At 36.8% G+C, this 21,464-nt stretch overlaps 1 protein-coding gene across 2 annotated transcripts in view; it reads left to right on the top strand.

The window, feature by feature from the left end:
- DNAH14 (dynein axonemal heavy chain 14) overlaps positions 1-21,464 on the top strand; it is a 528,962-nt gene that overhangs the window by 109,440 nt on the left and 398,058 nt on the right. The window contains exons 13-17 of one of the 2 annotated variants that reach the window (XM_073011492.1): positions 2,628-2,907; positions 3,522-3,567; positions 3,664-3,761; positions 16,306-16,472; positions 17,544-17,888. In XM_073011492.1, coding sequence (XP_072867593.1) covers positions 2,628-2,907; positions 3,522-3,567; positions 3,664-3,761; positions 16,306-16,472; positions 17,544-17,888 — 936 coding nt within the window. The remainder of the gene's footprint in view (positions 1-2,627; positions 2,908-3,521; positions 3,568-3,663; positions 3,762-16,305; positions 16,473-17,543; positions 17,889-21,464) is intronic. The other variant, XM_073011489.1, reaches the window with a different exon arrangement.

Here is a 21,464-nt window from a genome sequence, read left to right as displayed (position 1 = left end):
ATATGGCCTTTATATATATCTTTTCTTTTTAAACTATTTAGGTAAATTTGATGACAAGGGAAAATATTCACATGTATTAGTAAAACAAACATACACATATACACACTATGTAGTTTGAAGTCTGAAAATATTTGCATCGAAATATTAACAATAGTTATCTGTGGGTGGTAGGAACCTTGAATAATTTTACATATATATATATTTCTAGGTAGTCTAAATTTTGTACAATGCATATGTATTATGTTTATAATGTTTTGTATTAAGTGTATGATACCTGCAAATACAAGCAAACACTCATGTAGGCTTCACCCAACTTAAAAGTATTCATGTCTCCTATTCATCCTTTACTGATGAAACAGTTCACTTGCCATTCTACTGTTGATAGACATCTGGGTTATATTCAGTTTTTGTTTTTGCTATTACATATAATTCTACCTTGCACATTCCTGTATATTTCTCCTTTGGTATACATGAACAAGAGTTACTATTTCTTTCTTTATTGCTAAGGTGTGAAATTTCTGGGTAAAAACATGTTATTTTCAACTGTGTTGAGTGACATAAAATTGTTTTTCTAAAATGCTTGTACCAGTTTCAGTGACCTTTAGCAATTCATAAATTTTTATTGCTCCATAAGCTTACTAATCCTCATCAATATTTAATGTCAATCAAATAGGTGTGAAATGGCATTTTGCCAAAGTTTTAATTTGAATTTCCCTTATTACTGGTTTGGTTGAGCATTTTTTCATGTAACTTGTATTAGTCAGGGTTCTCCTGAGGGACAGAACCAATAAGATTCACACATCTATTTTATATATATATATATACACACACACACACACACATGTATGTGTTCAATGCAGGCTGACAGAGTGGAGATTTGGACACAGGCTGCATGAACGAGCAGACTGCCACTAAGGTGGCCTAAATTTATGTCCACTTTTGTCCCGTAGCCCAAGTTTGGGCATCTTGCACCTACTTTGCCCTCTAGTATCTGACCTTGGTTTGCTCCTCTTTTTTTCTGTACAGAACTCAAAATGTTGAAAACATAGGTGTGAATCTCAAGCGAGAGATAAGAGCTAAAGTTGTGGATCTGGTAATCATTGGTGCTGTCTCCTCCTTCCTTTCCTAATCCCCATTGTAATCTGTACAATTTATAGTTTGATTTAGCTGTGGCTATTCTTCTCTTGTAGTTTACAATCTAGAGGAATAAAACTATTTATTGGTTGATTCTTCTTGGCGCAAAAAGTGTAACAGCTAAGAGATTTCTTCACTACAAAAATATTTTCAGGCCCCAGGTAGTTCATATTATAATGATCACACAGACCCATGAGTGAGCTTCAGCCTTACCACATGCTAGCAATATAGCCTTTGACAAATTAAGCTTCCAGAATTTTTGGTATGTGCAATGAAATTAATAATTTCTGTCTCTCGGGGTTTTTATGAGGATTAGGTGAAGGTAGTAACTTGTTTACTATAGTGATTCACTGTAACCATAATTACACTTAAAGAATGATTTAATGCACAATATTTATATGCAGTAGTATTAGAAGGTGTATATAGCTTAAGGTCCAGTATTCCCAGAGTTAATTAGAGGTTATTTTCCAGAATAAGCTAAGCAGCACATTATATATTTATTAAGAATTGTCTGGGTAGACTTTCTTTTATTGTGATAAAACATACATAACATAAAATTTTCCATTTAACCACTTTTAGGTGTACAGTTTGGTGGTATTAGGTACATTCAGTGTTAGGCAACCATCACCACTTTCCATTTCTACAGCTTTTTCATCATCCTGAACAAACACTATACCCATTTGTGTGAACATTTAAGATTTACAAGTCACCTTCAATATCTACTCATGCTCTTTCCCCGGCAGCTTAACAAGGTGCTATGAGGTTTATTTATAATGTTAACTGCCTTAATTTGTTAATGACTGGAATCAGAGGTTAAGGTTTCAGCAGATTATTCAAGTGATCACCCTGAGAAACACAGAGGAGTCATATGCAGTAGGTAACTTAAGCATAACTGATTATTTATAAGGTAGGAAGGAGCAGTAGATTGAGAACCCAAGCCCAGACAGAGCCTAAGAACAATTATGTTACATAAATGAGATATTTATCCCCTAGTGTTTTTCACTGGAGATGTCCATATTAGTATATATATATATATATATTAAAGTGAAGAGCTAGGACTTAGTGTAGTGAGTTTAAAGTGTGTTTTCTTGATTTGTAGTTCTTAAACCCAGGTTCACAATAGAGTCACCTGTTCAGCTTGTAGATGATTAAGAGTCCTGGGCCCTGCCTCTGACTTTTTAACTCAAAATCTCTGGGGATAGGACCTAAGAATTTGTATTTTAAATAAGCGCTCAGTGACTAGGACTATGATATACTAACTCTGTCATCAATTTACAGTATTTTGGGGGGAACTCCTTCATTACAATGTCATTTATTTCGCATGTAATTGACTTATTCTAACATGCAAGTTTCAGGTATTTGATAATACAGTGTTACTCAGTTATACTGGAGTTATGATTTCTCATTTAAAATTTTGGTCTGTATTAGTCTAAATTAAATGTTCTGTAATTTATATGTTGTCACTGGCACCCTCACATTATCTGTTAAATTAGATTTTGAATAGTGTTGAAGTGGGGAAGGATTTGAGAAAAACATATGCACCAATATTTGAAGTAAATCTATGCTTGAGAATTCCTGCTGAGAGTGATTCTTCAGAAAATCCTAAAGAGAACTTTCACGAATCTGACCTGTGCCCTGAAGAGTGTGTAATGTTTGAAGATGAAATGTCAGAAAACAAAGACAAATGTGTCAAAAAACACTCAAGTGAAGAATTGCTCCCAAAAGCCAAGAAACCAAAAGAAATTAGTTACAATCTTGAAGATATTCTTTCAGGTAAGACAATTGAGACTATAAACAATGAAGGGTTGCCAGGTGTGGTGGCTCATGCCTGCAATCCTGGCACTCTGGGAGGCTAAGGTGGGAGGATCACTTGAGGCCAGAAGTTTGAGACCAGCCTGGGCAACACAGTGAGTCCTTGTGTCTTGGAGGAAAAAAAAAAAAGGAATGAAGGGAAATATCTTAACAACTGGAAAAAAACAAATGAGAGATCATTTTACTAGTCTGTGTATTATAATTTGTAGATTATGATTTTATAAATCTTAAGGTAAATACTGCTAAAAGTAAGGATAAACTTACAGATCATTATTGTGCATGTAAGTAATGACACCATTATTCATTTTCATCTCAAAACCCAAACACAGTTTCTCACTGAAGCAGAGCTGAGGGCCCCGTTCATCAAGAGGAACAACATCTAGGATGTTTGTTCTCAGATCTCTTTAATCAGAGCCTTGGGATGGGGTGTATTGCTTCAGTATTGCCTTTCAAATGACCTCTTGAGTTTATTCTTAGGATATGTGTAAAGCACTGGCATATATTAATTTGTCATTTACCTGACATAAATATCAATCAATTTTGTATTCTCTCTTTCTTTCAATGGATTCTAATAGGCACAGAAAGTGAGACTGAGTTTGAGAATAAATACATGTATTATGAGTAAGTATTAGACATTTTAAAAATTACAAGTCATTATATTTTATATAGTAGTTACTATATTTCTCTGAAACATGCTTTTATTGTTTTCTCTGTTAGATTTCCAGAATTTTCTACAAATCTCTTTATAGATCCCAGCAGATTGGAGTTTTCAGTAAAAATTCAAAATATGTTGACTAATATGGAAAAATGTATAAGTAAGTGTTTTTTTTTTAATTTTTATTTATTTATTTTTTTTAAAAATTTTTTAGCTTTTTTTTTTATTATTATTATACTTTGAGTTCTAGGGTACATGTGCATAACGTGCAGGTTTGTTACATATGTATACTTGTGCCATGTTGGTGTGCTGCACCCATCAACTCGTCAGCACCCATCAACTCGTCATTGATGTAAATGATGAGTAAGTGTTTTTAAAGCTTAGTGAAGTGCATTGTCTTCTTTGGCAATATTTTCTTAAATTTAGGCATCTGATGCTTTTACCCAGGGATGTGACAGATGTTACAGAATGTTAGTCTATCATAAATTCACAGTCCTTGGGATCAGGCACTGTGAATTTCGAATTATTTGATGATGTGTGAATTTTACACGTAGCCTTAGAGAGCATAAAAGATGGGAATTAGGAAAATATTCAAGGTTTGGATTTTTTCAGTTATGTTCTATAGAATGTTATGACACTTAATACAAATGAGCAAGATCTTTTATGTCATAGTGTAACAAAGATACTGTTTCTACCTTAAAGAGCTTTTAATTATTTTGCAGCTATGTGTACACAATCTGAAATTGCAGGCAATTACTAGCCTGACCAAAGAATTTATTCTTTTCTCACAGTAAGTTTTACAAAGATCTTTAAACAGCAGGACTTTTGGCAACTTCTTAAATGTTGCATCATTCTCCAGTCATGTCACCATAGTTTGCTGAGTTCAGAGGGCTCCTATTTCCAAGCTAAGCTGGTATCTGGTATCTCATGCATTGTTTGATTTTGTTTATGCAAGTCTCAATAATTCAGTCTTTTTCACTATGCTTTGTAACTACCACCACATATTAAGTTACTCCATTTCCCCAAACTGGCCAAAATATAGTCAGTATGTCCCTTGACATCTCATATTTATTTTAAAGTTTGCATTGTATTATGAAGATGAAATGTGCATAAGAACATGGGCTTGTTCTAAAATCAAGAATTATCACAAAGTTGTTATAATTTTTTACCCAGTCCATTTTGAATCAGCTTGGTAAGGGTTTCTTGCTGAGTAAAATCCAGAGATGTTAGTATTTTGCAACATTATACACTTATGGACATTATAAACAACTGTGCTGTCTTGATAGGATGACCCCTCCCATACTCATTTTCTTCAGTAGCCCAAAATTTGTTTTACTGCCTTCTAGCTTTTAATAATGTAAATAAGAAGTCTGATGCTACTGTGATTTTCCTTCCTTTGTATACTTGTGATTTCTGTCTAGTAATTTATCATTTGAAGTTAGGAACTTTTCTATAATAAAGTCATATATATAATTCTATGTTAAACTTTCTTAAAATCCAGTGAGGCTCTTCAGTCTGAAGAACTAAGTTTTTATCGGTCTTTCCATATGTTCCTTTTTTCCATTTGGATTTTTTGTTTTTCATCTTTAGATTTCCTGGGTCTAAACATCCGATTATTTCTATTTCTTTTTTCTTTGTTATGAAATGTTTCTACTATTTTATTTAAGTTTCTATTATGAGATAATTTGAGACTTCTGTAAGTTGCAAACATACTACAGAGCTTCTGTATACTCTTTATATGTTTTAATCTAACGACAGTATAGTTATGAAAGTGAAGAAATTACTATTAGTATAATAGTATTAATGAAATGATAGATTTTATTTGGATTTTCCCAGTTGTTTCCTTAATGTTCATTTTCTGTGCCAGGATCTAATCCCAGATCACATGTTGCATATATTAATAGTTGTTATGTCTGTTAAATCTTTCCAATCTGTACCAGTTGCTCAGTCTTTCCTTGTCTTTTATGACTTTGAGATCTTTGAAGAGTACTGGTAACTTACTCTACAGATTGTCCATCAATTTTGGATTGTCTGATGTTGTTTCATGATGAGTTTGAGATACACATCTTGGGGGACAATACCATACTGAGTGTGTGCCCTTTTAAGTATATATCAACCTGGTAGTACATGACATTGATGAACCTTTTTACTGGTGATGCTCACCCTGACGACTTGGTTAAAATCATGTCTGCCAGGTTTCTCCATGGTGAAGTTACCACATTTCCTCCTGTAATTAGTAAACTTGGGGTGGGAGGAAAAGTTTTGAGATTATACGCATATCTTATTTCTCCTGAAAATTTTACCTACTAATTCTAACATTTATCAGTGGACCTTTCCTTGCCTGTGGCAGTTATTACTGTGGTGTTCTTAATGGTGATTTTCTGTTGATTTTATCCCATATACGTTCATAAATTAGAATTCTTCTGTAAGGAGTAGCTGTTCCTTTTCCATTTATTTAATTTTTCAGTCATTTATTTATATGAATATGGACTCACTAATATTTGCATATATACATACATATATGATAATTGCATATACATACATATATACATATGATAATATGCATATATGTATATACATGTATATATGTATGTATATGTGTGTGTATATATATTTACCTTAGAAATAATCATTTAAATCACCCCATTTCAACTACGCATATATGATAACTATTTTGTTTTGCAATTTACATTTATATTCATACATTAGTCAAATGTATATTTTAAATGTTATATGATCACTTAGTGTTATATCACAGATATTACAAAGGCATTTAGAACCTCTTCTAGAAGGCTTCAGTGTATGGTATCATAGTTAGAGAGGCCTTCAAAATGATCATATTATAAAATCATTCTCTCACTTATTTTCTAATTCTATTATGATTTCATTTTTATATTTAAATATTTGTTCACTCTGAGATTTATTTGGCATATGTTGTGAAGTAGGACTTTACTTTTAATTTTTTCTCGCATGACTAATCTGCCTGTCCCAACATCATGTATTGACTAATCCATTCCTTATCCCCACTGATTTGAAATGCCACATTTATAATTTTTTATATTCGCAAATGTTTTCCATTTTATTTCTGGGCTATGCAGATGACATGTCTGTAACTTATGTACCAGTATTATACTGTTTTAGTTATTATGTAGTGTTGTACTATGTCTAGCATCTATTAGCCGTCTCCTTTTTCACTTTTTTCCCCCTGGAAATTTCCTGGGTTCATTGATATTTATTTTAGTCTTTAGACTATAATACAGTATTACTGTTATCTATTTTCTTGCTCAAGTTGTTCTGGCTTGGTTTTGAAAGAGTGATTCTCCCCAGTTGGCTCCTGTGCCCTTCAGTGTACCTCTATCCTTTTCTTGTGACTACTTCCTTAGTTTCTGTCACCTCAAGATGCTTCAGGCTCATCTTGTGTTTTCTCTGCCCAGCCCTGGAATCAACTGTTTCTCCAAGGAACCCTGGATTAAAGAAGGAAATTTAGGAATTAAGAACTACACACTAGATGTACTCATTGCTACAGGAGTGTCACTACTTCCTAGCCTATCAGAGAAAATACCTAGAAAATGTATGTGTGTATACTAGCTCAGGCATACACACACAACTATACTTATTCCTAGATCTTTTTGTTTGTCCATTTTAAAGTATGAATTCATACTGATACCTCAGACCCCAATCCAACTCCTCAGGATTCATTCTAGCCTTTTCTTTTTATGTAACTTTTTTCTCTGGCTATGAGAAATCCGGGTGACATAATCAACTAATCAACTAATAACTTGTTTGTTATGCAGTCATGCACTGCATAAAGATGGTTCAATCAATGACAGACCACATGGTAGTCCCATAAGATTATAATAACATGCTTTTGCTGTGTCTTTTCTATGTTTCAATATTTAATCCTTACTACCCTTTTACAATTGCCTACAATATTCTGTATAGTAATATGCGGTACAAGTTTGTAGCTAGGGCAACAGGGTATGCCATATAGCCTAGGTGTGCAGTAGGTTTGTGTAAGTACTCTGTGATAGTCACACAATGATGAAATTGCCTAAGGACACACTTCTCAGAATGTATCCCTGTCATTAATTGCATGGCTGTACATGTAATTTCAGAATTGCTACTCCATACTTCTGTGAAAAACAAATGTATCAACTAAAATACAGTGTGTTTATGTACAGTTTTAAAAAAATATAACCTTAGAGTTTCCAGTCCAAACTTGTTTTCTGAAGTTGCTCATGTTAACTCCTTTCTTTCCCACCCTTTTCAGTGAGGTTATGTAGTTTGTTTGTAATACAGTTACATTAATTTGTTTCAGGCTGCATTCCAACTTGGATTCTCTCAGTAACCTGGTTAACTTTTTATAACTTATATAAAGTACAGTTTTCTCTTCGTGGGTGGTGTTAAGGGTTTTGACAAGTGCACAGGTACATGTCCACCATCACAGATCCATATAAAACAGTTTCATCATCCCCCAGTTCCCTTGTGCAGCCCTTTTGTAGTCACACTCTCCCCATTCCCTTATCTGTGGCAACCACTTATCTGTTTTCTGTCCCTATTGTTATGTCATTTCCAGAACGTCATATAAATGCATATGTAGCTTTTTGGATCTGGCTTCTTTCACATAGAAAAAGGCATTTAAAATTCAGCTTTGTTGGCCATGTACAGTGGTTCACACCTGTAAACCCAGCACTTTGGGAGGCCCAGGTGGGTGGATCACTTGAGCCCAGGAGTTCAAGACCAGCCTAGGCAAGATGGTGAAACCCTGTCTCTACAAAATATACAAAAAATTAGCCAGGCATTGCGACACGCACCTGTAATCCCAGCTACTTGGGAGGGTGAGGCAGGAGGATGGCCTGATCCCAGGAGGTCAAGGTGCAGTGAGCCAAAATTGTACCACTGTACTCCAGCCTGAGTGACAGTGCAAGACCCTGTCTCAAAAAATAAAAAATAAAAAAAGTATCCATGTTGTTACATGATTCAATAGTCTTTTTAAAAATTGCTGTGCTATATTCAATTGTCTGGATGTATCACAGATTGCTTATCCATTCACATCTGGGTTGTCTCCAGTTTGGGGAAATTATAAGCAAAATTGCTATACACATTCACATATAGGCTTTTGGATTAATACAAGCTTTCCTTTTTCTTGGACAAATATCTAGGGGTAGGATTGCTGGGTCATATGGTAGTTATATATTTAACTTTATGAGAATGGCCAAACTGTTTTGCAAAGTGGTTGTATGAGTTACAGTTGCTCCATATCTTTGCCAGCACTTGGTATTGCCAGAGTAAAAACAAAAACAAAAAACTTTTAGCCTTCTAATACCTGTGTAGTGATATCTCTTTGTGCTAATTTTCATCACTAGTAACAAATGATATTTTTCATCTTTTATTATGCTAGTTTTCCATCTGCATATCTTATTTTGCCATATGTCTTTTTAGATCTTTTGCCTATTTTTTTTATTATACTTTAAGTTCTAGGGTACATGTGCACAACGCGCAGGTTTGTTACATACATATACATGTGCCATGTTGGGTGCTGCACCCATTAACTTCTCATTTACATTAGGTACATCTCCTAATGCTGTCCCTCCCCTCTCCCCCCACCCCATGACAGGCCCCAGTGTGTGATGTTCCCCACCCTGTGTCCAAGTGTTCTCATTGTTCAATTCCCACCTCTGAGTGAGAACATGTGGTGTTTGGTTTTCTGTCCTTCTGATAGTTTGCTCAGAATGATGGTTTCCAGTTTCATCCATGTCCCTACAAAGGACATGAACTCATCTGTTTTATGGCTGCATAGTATTCCATGGTGTGTATATGTGCCATATTTTCTTAATCCAGTCTGTCATTGATGGACATTTGGGTTGGTTCCAAGTCTTTGCTATTGTGAATAGTGCCGCAATAAACTTACGTGTGCACGTGTCTTTATAGCAGCATGATTTATAATCCTTTGGGTATATACCCAGTAATGGGATGGCTGGGTCATATGGTATTTCTAGTTCTAGATCCTTGAGGAATCGCCACACTGTCTTCCACAATGGTTGAACTAGTTTACAGTCCCACCAACAGTATAAAAGTGTTCCTATTTCTCCACATCCTCTGCAGCACCTGTTGTTTCCTGACTTTTTAATGATCGCCATTCTAACTGGCATGAGATGGTATCTCATTGTGGTTTTGATTTGCTTTTCTCTGATGGCCAGTGACAATGAGCAGTTTTTCATGTGTCTGTTGGCTCATAAATGTCTTCTTTTGAGAAGTGTCTATTCATATCCTTTGCCCACTTTTTGATGGGGTGGTTTGATTTTTTCTTCTAAATTTGTTTAAGTTCTTTATAGATTCTGGATATTAGCCCTTTGTCAGATGGGTAGATTGTAAAAATTTTCTCCCATTCTGTAGGTTGGCTATTCATTCTGATGGTAGTTTCTTTTGCTGTGCAGAAGCTGTTTAGTTTAATTAAATCCTCTTTGTCAATTTTGGCTTTTGTTGCCATTGCTTTTGGTGTTTTAGTCATGAAGTCCTTGACCATGCCTATATCCTGAATGGTATTGCTTAGGTTTTCTTCTAGGGTTTTTATGGTATTAGGTCTAACATTTAAGTCTTTAATCCATCTTGAATTAATTTTTGTATAAGGAGTAAGAAAGGGATCCAGCTTCGGCTTTCTACATATGGCTAGCCAGTTTTCCCAGCACCATTTATTAAATAGGGAATCCTTTCCCCATTTCTTGTTTTTGTCAGGTTTGTCAAAGGTCAGATGGCTGTAGATGTGTGGTATTATTTCTGAGGGCTCTGTTCTGTTCCATTGGTCTATATCTCTGTTTTGGTACCAGTACCGTGCTGTTTTGGTTACAGTAACCTGGTAGTATAGTTTGAAGTCAGGTAGCATGATGCCTCCAGCTTTGTTTTTTTGGCTTACGATTGTCTTGGCAATGCAGACTCTTTTTTGGTTCCATATGAAGTTTAAAGTAGTTTTTTCCAATTCTGTGAAGAAACTCATTGGTAGCTTGATGGGGATGGCGTTGAATCTATAAATTACCTTGGGCAGTATGGCCATTTTCACAATATTGATTCTTCCTATCCATGAGCATGAAATGTTCTTCCATTTGTTTGCATCCTCTTTTATTTCGCTGAGCAGTGGTTTGTAGTTCTCCTTGAAGAGTTTCCTCACATCCCTTGTAAGTTGGATTCCTAGGTATTTTATTCTGTTTGAAGCAATTGTGAATGGGAGTTCACTCATGATTTGGCTCTCTCTTTGTCTGTTATTGGTGTATAGGAATGCTTGTGATTTTTGCACTTTGATATTGTATCCTAAGACTTTACTGAAGTTGCTTATCAACTTAAGGAGATTTTGGACTGAGACGATGGGATTTTCTAAATATACAATTATGTCATCTGCAAACAGGGACAATTCGACTTCTTCTTTTCCTAACTGAATACCTTTTATTTCTTTCTCTTGCCTGATTGCCCTAGCCAGAACTTCCAACACTATGTTGAATAGGAGTGGTGAGAGAGGGCATCCCTGTCTTGTGCCAGTTTTCAAAGGGAATGCTTCCAGTTTTTGCCTGTTCAGTATGATGCTGACTGTGAGTTTGTCATAAATAGCTCTTATTATTTTGAGATACGTTCCATCAATACCGAATTTATTGAGTGTTTTTAGCATGAAGGGCTGTTGAATTTTGTCAAAAGCCTTTTCTGCATCTATTGAGATAATGATGTGGTTCTTTTCTTTGGTTCTGTTTATATGCTGGATTACATTTATTGATTTGCATATGTTGAACCAGCCTTGCATCCCAGGGATGAAGCCAACTTGATCATGGTGGATAAGCTTTTTGATGTGCTGTTGGATTCGGTTTGCCAGTATTTTATTGAGAATTTTGGCATCGATGTTCATCAGGGATATTGGTCTAAAATTCTCTTTTTTTGTTGTGTCTCTGCCAGGCTTTGGTATCAGGATGATGTTGGCCTCATAAAATGAGTTAGGAAAGATTCCCTCTTTTTCTCTTGATTGGAATAGTTTCAGAAGGAATGGTACCATCTCCTCTTTGTACCTCTGGTAGAATTTGGCTGTGAATCTATCTGGTCCTGAACTTTTTTTGGTTGGTAGGCTATTAATTATTACCTCAATTTCAGAAACTGTTATTAGTCTATTCAGGGATTCAACTTCTTCCTGGTTTAGTCTTGGGAGGGTGTATGTGTCCAGGAATTTATCCATTTCTTCTAGATTTTCTAGTTTATTTGTGTAGAGGTGTTTATAGTATTCTCTGATGGTAGTTTGTATTTCTGTGGTATTGGTGGTGATATCCCCTTTATCAATTTTTATTGCATCTATTTGATTCTTCTCTCTTTTCTTCTTTATTAGTCTTGCTAGCGGTCTATCAATTTTGTTGATCTTTTCAAAAACCCAACTCCTGGATTCATTGATTTTTTTGACGGGTTTTTTGTGTCTCTATCTCCTTACTTCTGCTCTAATCTTAGTTACTTCTTGCTTTCTGCTAGGTTTTGAATGTGTTTGCTCTTGATTCTCTAGTTCTTTAATTGTGATGTTAGGGTGTCAATTTTAGATCTTTCCTGCTTTCTCTTGTGGGCATTTAGTGCTATAAATTTCCCTCTACATACTGCTTTAAATGTGTCCCAGAGATTCTGGTATGTTGTGTCTTTGTTCTCACTGGTTTCCAAGGACATCTTTATTTCTGCCTCATTTTCTTATGTACCCCATAGTCATTTAGGAGCAGGTTGTTCAATTGCCATGTAGTTGAGTGGTTTTGAGTGAGTTTCTTAATCCTGAGTTCTAGTTTGATTGCACTGTGGTCTGAGAGACAGTTTGTTATAATTTCCATTCTTTTACATTTGCTGAAGAGTGCTTTACTTCCAACTATGTGGTCAATTTTGGAAAAAGTGTGATGTGCTGCTGAGAAGAATATATATTCTGTTGATTTGGGGTGCAGAGTTCTGTAGATGTCTATTAGGTCTGCTTGGTGCAGAGTTGAGTTCAATTCCTGGATATCGTTGTTAACTTTCTATCTCGTTGATCTGTCTAATATTGATAGTGGGGTGTTGAAGTCTCCCATTATTATTGTGTGGAAGTCTTAAGTCTCTTTGTAGGTCTCTCAGGACTTGCTTTATGAATCTGCGTGCTCCTGTGTTGGGTCCATATATATTTAACATCATTAGCTCTCCTTGTTGAATTGATCCCTTTATCATTATGTAATGGCCTTCTTTGTCTCTTTTGATCTTTGATGGTTTAAAGTCTGTTTTATCAGGGACTAGGAGTGCAACCCCTGCATTTTTTGTTTTCCATTTGCTTGGTAGATCTTCCTCCATCCCTTTATTTTGAGCCTATGTGTGTCTCTGCATGTGAGATGGGTCTCCTGAATACAGCACACTGATGGGTCTTGACTTTTTATCCAATTTGCCAGTCTGTGTCTTTTAGTTGGAGCATTTAGCCCATTTACGTTTAATGTTAATATTGGTATGTATGAATTTGATCCTGTCATTATGATGTTAGCTGGTTATTTTGCTCGTTAGTTGATGCAGTTTCTTCCTAGCATCAATGGTCTTTACAATTTGGCATGCTTTTGCAATGGCTGGTACCGGTTGTTCCTTTCCATGTTTAGTACTTCCTTCAGCAGCTCTCATAAGGCAGGCCTGGTGGTGACAAAATCTCTCAGCATTTACTTGTCTGTAGCTTTTATTTCTCCTTCACTTAGGAAGCTTAGTTTGGCTGGATATGAAATTCTGGGTTGAAAATTCTTTTCTTTAAGAATGTTGAATATTGGTCCCCACTCTCTTTTGGCTTATAGAGTTTCTGCCAGGAGATCCGCTGTTAGTCTGATGGGCTTCCCTTTGTGGGTAACCCGACCTTTCTCTCTGGCTGCCCTTAACAATTTTTCCTTCATTTCAACTTTGGTGAATCTGACAACTATGTGTCTTGGAGTTGCTCTTCTCGAGGAGTATCTTTGTGGCATTCTCTGTATTTCCTGAATTTGAATGTTGGCCTGCCTTGCTAGGTTGGGGAAGTTCTGCTAGATAATATCCTGAAGAGTGTTTTCCAACTTGGTTCCATTCTCCCCGTCACTTTCAGGTACACCAATCAGACGTAGATTTGGTCTTTTCACATAGTCCCATATTTCCTGGAGGCTTTGTTCATTTCTTTTTGTTGTTTTTTCTCTAAACTTCTCTTCTCATTTCATTTCATTCATTTGATCTGCAATTACTGATACCCTTTCTTCCACTTGATTGAATCGACTTCTGAAGTTTGTTCATGTGTCACGTAGTTCTCATGCTATGGTTTTCAGCTCCATTAGGTCATTTAAGGTCTTCTCTATGCTGTTTATTCCAGTTAGCCATTCGTCTAATCTTTTGTCAAGGTTTTTAGCTTCTTTGTGATGGGTTCGAACATCTTCCCTTGGTTCAGAGAAGTTTGTTATTACCAATTGTCTGAAGCCTTCTTCTATCAACTCGTCAAAGTCATTCTCTGTCCAGGTTTGTTCCACTGCTGGCGAGCTGTGTTCCTTTGGAGGAGAAGAGGCGCTCTGACTTTTAGAATTTTCAGCTTTTCTGCTCTGGTTTCTCCCCATCTTTGTGGTTTTATCTACCTTTGGTCTTTGATGATGGTGACATACAGATGGGATTTTGGTGTGGATGTCCTTTCTCTTTGTTAGTTTTCCTTCTAACAGTCAGGACCCTCAGCTGCAGGTCTGTTGGAGTTTGTTGGAGGTCCACTCTAGACCCTGTTTGCCTGGGTATCACCAGCGAAATCTGCAGAACAGCAAATAAGGCAGAATGGCAAATGTTGCTACCTGATCCTTCCTCTGGAAGCTTCATCTCAGAGAGTCACCCGGCCGTATGAGGTTTCAGTCAGCTGCTACTGGGAGATGCCTCCCAGTTAGGCTACTTGGGGGTCAGGGACCCACTTGAGGAGGCAGTCTGTCCGTTCTCAGATCTCAAACTCCTTGGGAGAACCACTACTGTCTTCAAAGTTGTCAGACAGGGACGTTTAAGTCTGCAGAAGTTTCTACTGCCTTTTGTTCAGCTATGCCCTGCCCCCAGAGGTGAAGTCTACAGAGACAGTCAGGCCTCCTTGAGCTGTCATGGGCTCTACCCAGTTTGAGTCTCCAGACTGCTTTGTTTACCTACTCAAGCCTCAGCAAGGGCGGACGCCCCTCCCCCAGCCTCGCTGCCACCTTGCAGTTCGATTTCAGACTGCTGTGCTAGCAGTGAGCAAGGCTTTGTGGGCATGGGACCCTCCGAGCCAGGAGTGGGATATAGTCTCCTGGTGTTCCATTTGCTAAGACCATTGGAAAAGCGCAGTATTAGGGTAGGAGTGCCCTGATTTTCCGGGTACCATCTGTTACAGCTTCCCTTGGCTAGGAAAGGGAATTCCCTTACCCCTTGCGCTTCCCAGGTGAGACAATGCCCCGCCCTGCTTCAGCTCATGCTCCATGGGCTGCACCCACTGTCCGACAAGCCCCAGTGAGATGAACCCAGTACCTCAGTTGGAAATGCAGAAATCACCCATCGTCTGCATCACTCACGCTGGGGACTGTAAACTGGAGCTGTTCCTATTTGGCCATCTTGGAACTTCCCCTGCTTTTTTTTTTTTTTTTTTTCTTTTGAGATGGAGTCTCGCTCTGTCACCCAGGCTGGAGTGCAGTGGCACAATCTCAGCTCACTGCATCCTCCGCCTCCCAGGTTCAAACAATTCTCTGCCTCAACCTCTTGAGCAGCTGAGATTACAGGTGCCTACCATCATGCCCAGCTAATTTTTTTTTGTATTTTTAGTAGAGACAGGATTTCACCATCTTGGCCAGGTTGGTCTTAAACTCCTGACCTTGTGATCTACCCGCCTCAGCCTCCCAAAGTGCTGGGATTACAGGCATGAGCCACCACACCCAGCACCTATTTTTTTTTAATTGAGATTTTTGTTTTCTTATTGTTGGTTTGTGAGAGGTCTTTATACATACTCTGAATATAATTCTTTTATCATATATATGACTTGCAAACAATCTGTGTGAGATTTTCTCCCAATCTGTGTCTTATTAGTTCATTATCTTTCACAGAGCTTAACTACTTACTTTTGATAAAGTACAGCTCACCGGTTTTTTTCTTTTATGGGTTATACTTTTGGTTTTGTTTCTAAAAACTTTTTGCCTTACTCAAATCACATAGATTTTCTCTCCTATATTTTCTCCTTGATGATTTATGGATTTGTGTTTTATATTTAGGTATATGACTCATCTTGAGTTGAAATTGTTTATAAAGTGTGAGGTATAGGTTGAGGTTTGTTTATCTATCTATCTGTCTGTCTGTCTGTCTATCTAGGCCTATGGACATCCCGTTGTTCATCTAGACTGTGAACTCTTCAGGCCGTGTCTCCTGATTTTTGTATCCTTGTAATGGTATAATACTCTCCACATAATAGATACATGTCAAATATTTGTAAACTGAATGACTTATTTTCGGTTTGTGTTTCAATCATGCCTCCCATCACCTCCACTCAGTTATGTGTGAGTGGCTCTTTTGTTTCTATAATATTAAATCTAAATCTTTACACCTGTTTTTAAATTCCAGTTATAAGTATAGAATGTTGTCTAGCCCTCATAATAAATCAGCCCCCAATTTCAATAGTTCTAGATGTCATGGATAATTTTGAGGTGTTGCTTTCAATGGCATATCTGAAGTACTGACTTTTAAATTATGTATTTTAGCCACAATTACTCCTCTTTGCCAAGATCCTCACCTGTCTATCTTCATTGATTTGGTTTCAACAATGGATTTACCTAATAAGATGGGAAGCATAATACATTATACAGAGCAGACCAGATGGCCAGATTGTCACATCCTTTTTGAAATGGATCCTGCCTACCAAAATATAGTAAGTTTTAAAACAGTTCATTTTAGGGAATATTTACTTTAAGGAGCAGAGACCCACTGAATTCTTACATGAAATGAATTTATTGAAAAATTAGGGTATCCTATTCATAGCAATTGGAAAATCATTCCCAGCTTATCTCCCCATTTGTTTTCCCCATGATCTGTCATCACTGCTCACCTCTGTGTGATTTTTCCAACTTCTGTGAAAATAAGCTTTCTCTTTTATGGCTCCCTCATAATGTAGACTCATCAGTTGTTGACTTGCCATGCCTTAACTCTTTCCATTAGCATCAACTGGGTATTTTTGTCCAAATTTACAAGAGAATCTAATTGGCTTAGCTTGATTTAGGATTCTACCCTATCTAAATAGTTATGTCTTTGGTGAATTGGGTGAGGTCACATACTATATACCAGCTGCCCTTAACCTTTTTGGCACCAGGGGCTGGTTTTGTGGAATACAGTTTGTCCATGGACAGCAGCTGAGGGGTGGTTTCAGGATGAAACTGTTCCACCTCAGATCACCAGGGATTAGTTAGATTGTCATAAAGGACGCACAACCTAGATCCCTCACATGTGCAGTTCACAATAGGGTTCGAGCTCCTATGAGAATCTAATGCCACGGCTGATCTGGCAGGAGGTGGACCTGAGGCAGTAGTGCTCGCTCACCCACTGCTCACCTCCTGCTGTGTGGCATAGTTCCTAACGGATCATGGACTGGCACTGCTCTCCGGCCTGGGGGTTGGGGCCTGGCCTTTTCTCGGGCTAAGCATAGTGTACTCTAAAACGGGGTAACAAGCAAGGGGATAAATGATTGGTGTCTCTAGTACATGGCTCAAAATAACATGTTAATTATAAAGTTAAGTAGCCTAATAAGCCTTTAGGTAAAAGCCAAATATTAGAAAGCCATCTAAATTTCTTAAAGTCTTATGTTTCCAATATATTTAGATTTTTAGTAGCAGTTCTTAAACTCCACATGGCACTATTATTTTATTTTCTCAGAAACTATTAGCATGTCAAACCATTTTTCACTCTAAAAATAAAAATTCTAACATCTTAACATTCTTATTTACAGATTGTGAATCTCCTGACTATTGTTGGTAATTCAATGGGCCTAGTTAATGCTTACAGCTGCAAGTTTATAAAGTATTGTACCATGGTAGAAAAGGCCAAAATCATGAGTATGAAAATATCATCTATGGGAGAATTAACTTCAAAAGAATTTGAAGCTATTCTAAATAGATTCAGAAATTATTTTAGACATATTGTGAATATGGCCATTGAGAAGCGTATTGGTATTTTCAAGGTTGTAAGTCTTGATTATCAATCAGAATGCTTACCATATATTGACAACGTCATCCATATGAGTCACACCCTCATGCGATCTGTAATTGAAAAAAAGAACAAAAATTTATTGGAAGTAAGTATTTTGAAAATTCTTATTGTGTAATAATGTTTCAGATTAGTAAATTTTAAATTTAAAATATATACTTAGAGAATATATGATATCAGATGTCACATGCAGAGTATGATAAAATTGAAAAAATGAAGATATGCATGATAAATATTATCCTCAGAAAATTTTAATGTGTATTACATTTGTTTGTGTCTTTGATAAAATATCACTTCCTCAAAAAACCTCTGATCACCACTTCTATTGCATTCCATATCACTTTCCTGCTTCTTTCCCTGTTTTATCTTTATGACATACATTACTACCTGATTATGTTATGTATTTGTTTGTTTGTTGATCATCTATTCCATTAGAATGTAAGCATCATCATACTATGGAGTATCTAAGATAAATCTTTGAATACAGATGAATATTGGAGTTTCACTGTATATTAGGGCTGACCTCTTTAAGGAAGTATTCTGGGTGGGCAGATCTCCTGTGGGACCACAGTAGTTTGGAGACTCTATGGAGATTCCCAAGCTGAGAAAGTATGAAGATCTGGGAGCAAAATAACCTGCCCCTTCATTAATTATTCCTACCTATCATCCATATAAGTTTGTAGGACAGCTTAGATCCTAATAGACCAGCCATTGTCCATACGAGCAACCACAGCTGTACTTCAGACCTGTTTAAGGATATGAATTTATAATAATACCTACTATTTGTTCATTTGTTAAGTCAGACCACAAATACTTGTTGAGCATTGATCGTGTGCCAGGCATTGTGCTAAGCCCCTGAAATATAATGGTGAGAGGGATAGATTCAATAGAGTCTAATCTAGAATATGCTAGCTGAAATACCTAACATAACCCAGGTGAACAATCATAGACAATTTGCTAGAAAAAGTCTTACCATCTAAAGGAGGAGTGGGAGTTGCCTAGTCAATGGGAGCTGGTGTGGAAACACTGGAAAGAAAGGTCAGAATATTGCAGGAGTAGGTTGATTTAATTTAGATTCAGTTGCATATGACAGAAAACAAAAGATAACAGTGGGTTACACAAGTATGAAATGAATTTATCTCTCAGGTAAAATTAGTGGAGAAACAGACCACATAGGGCTAGTATGGCTGGCTTCACGAAGCCATCAGGGACATAGGATGCTTCTAGCTTACCACTCTGCCTAGCTTAATACTCATGCACTGGTTGTCATATCTTCATTCCAGGCAGCAGGATGGAAGAAGGCAGCAAAGAAAATCTCTCAATTCCACTTGATATTTCCCAGAGGTTCCCCCACACTTTTACTTTTATTTTATTTACTAGAACTTAGTTATGTGCCCTCGCCTAGCTGCAGGACTGACTGAGAATGGTAGTCTTTTAACTGGGAGCATGGTACCCCAAACAAACTCAGGATTTGTTACTAAAGTGGTGAAGGAAAATGAAGTTTGGGGTAGGCGTCAAGCAGAAACTGACATCAGAAAATGGGGACAGCAAGTGAAATGTCAAAAGAGAACAAGGCATACCTAAAGAAGACCTGAATGAAGCCAGTTAGGTGGGAATATAGTCTGTGAAAAGGGACTGGCAAGAGGTGTAGCTAAGAAATGTAGAAGAGGACCTTGTAAGCCATGTCAGGGACTTGGAACATTATTCTTAAGACTGTGGGAATTATTGAGAGGTTTTAAGCCGAGAAGTGACATGATGTAATTTGCATTTTTGTGTGGACCCTCTGGTGTGCAGTGTGAAGAATAGATTGAAGTTGGGCAAAACAGGAGGAAAGCTGTTTCCATAATCTAGGGGAGAGGTGACGATAGCCTGATTGAGTGTAGTAACAATGAGAACTCTGAGCAATATATAGATATGAGATACATCTAGGAGATGAATCAAGAGGATATGGTATTGACTGAATATAAGGAATAAGATTAATTATGTTTTCAGGTTTTAGGTTGGGCAACAGGGTGGGCAGTGATGCAGATTATTGGGAGGAGGAACATAGTACTTGTTAAATTGCATAATAATATTCAAGTAGGGATAACCAGATATACATATCTGGGTATCAAGAAAGTATCTACACTGGAAATATATATATTTAAATGATCAGAAACAAGTGGTTGTTGAAATCAACAGAGTGAATGACAATGCCCTTGTTTATGTGTATAGGGAGACTAGAAGAGAACCTACAACAAAAACCTAAAGAACCAGGAAATTACAGTTGTAGGGTTCCCGGTGGAGAATCACTGAGGAATCTGTGAGTGCTCCCCATGAGACAGAGTCAGCTCTAAACATCTGCCCAGCTCAGAGACGTTAATGCCAGGTCAGACAGTGGCAGGCAGTAAAGACATTTTCTGCCTCTTCTCTCTCCTCCTGTCTCCTACTATACCCCTGGAGGGGTCAGAAGATGTGGCTAGGAACTGGAAGTAATTGAATAAATAAAAGGCATAGAAATACAAAAGCAGCTAATTACACACCCACCTTCTCTACTACAGACATTAATTTTAAATAAATTTTGGAGCCTTGACTATTAATACATAGGGACTTGATTTTTAATTTATGGATTTTTAAAATTAAAAGTGACCAGAGGACTTTATTATCTCTTTGTGACCAGAAAAGTCTTGGGTATTGATGTATATTTTATCCGAAGGTCTTTTCTTCATTTAAACCCCAAAAAGTGGGAGGAAAAATTAAGTTATGTCATTATAATACTGTCTATAAAGTTCTACTCTTACAAATTAATACTTTTAGGATATTGCATATTTCTTCTATATCCTTATTTATTTTTTGTGTATCAGACATATACAAATCCTGAAAATCTGTTTAAAACTTTTAATTATAATTATGCTTTAAATAAATTTCTTCTTGCATTTTTGGTGGTTTTTCCTATATATAGTAGCTTCTATACTGTATGGTTTATGACTATTTATTTGTTTGTTTATTTATTTATTTATTTTTGAGACAGAGTCTCACTCTGTCGCCTAGGCTGGAGTGCAGTGGCACGATCTGCAACCTCTGCCCCTCCAGGTTTAAGCAATTCTCTACCTCAGCCTCCAGAGTAACTGGGATTACAGGCGCGTGCCACCGGCCCGGCTAATTTTTTTGTATTTTTAGTAGAGACAGGGTTTTACCATCTTGGCCAGGCTGGTCTTGAACTCCTGACCTCGTGATCCACCCACCTCTACCTCCCAAAGTGCTGAGATTACAGGCATGAGTCACCACACCCAGCCAGTTTATGACTGTTAAATCATCTTCACAAAGCATGTCGTTTATCAAAATGTTATAAAAATCTTTAAAGTACTTTTAACTTGCCTGATAAAAATTACTTCTGTTTCTTTTGTGTATGTATATTTGCCAAGTTAATTTTTGCCCATTGCTTTATTTTTTATATTCTCTTCAAGTGTGCTTCTTATAAATAGCGTAATTCTGAATTTTGTTTTATAACTCGGTTAATAATTATCTTCTAAAAAGAAAAATCAGTTGTTAACTTATAACAATTAATGCACTTTTTTTCCATTTCACCTTATATTTTACTTTTTCCTTAAAGTTTTTGTCCTTATTTTTGCTCTATTGATTGGCTGATCTTCAGTGACCTCCCTCTTTTTTTTTTTTCACTATG

This window comes from Chlorocebus sabaeus, chromosome 25 (genome assembly GCF_047675955.1).
Source record: "Chlorocebus sabaeus isolate Y175 chromosome 25, mChlSab1.0.hap1, whole genome shotgun sequence".
Lineage (NCBI taxonomy): Eukaryota > Metazoa > Chordata > Mammalia > Primates > Cercopithecidae > Chlorocebus > Chlorocebus sabaeus.
This window is presented reverse-complemented; position numbering and strand designations above follow the sequence as displayed.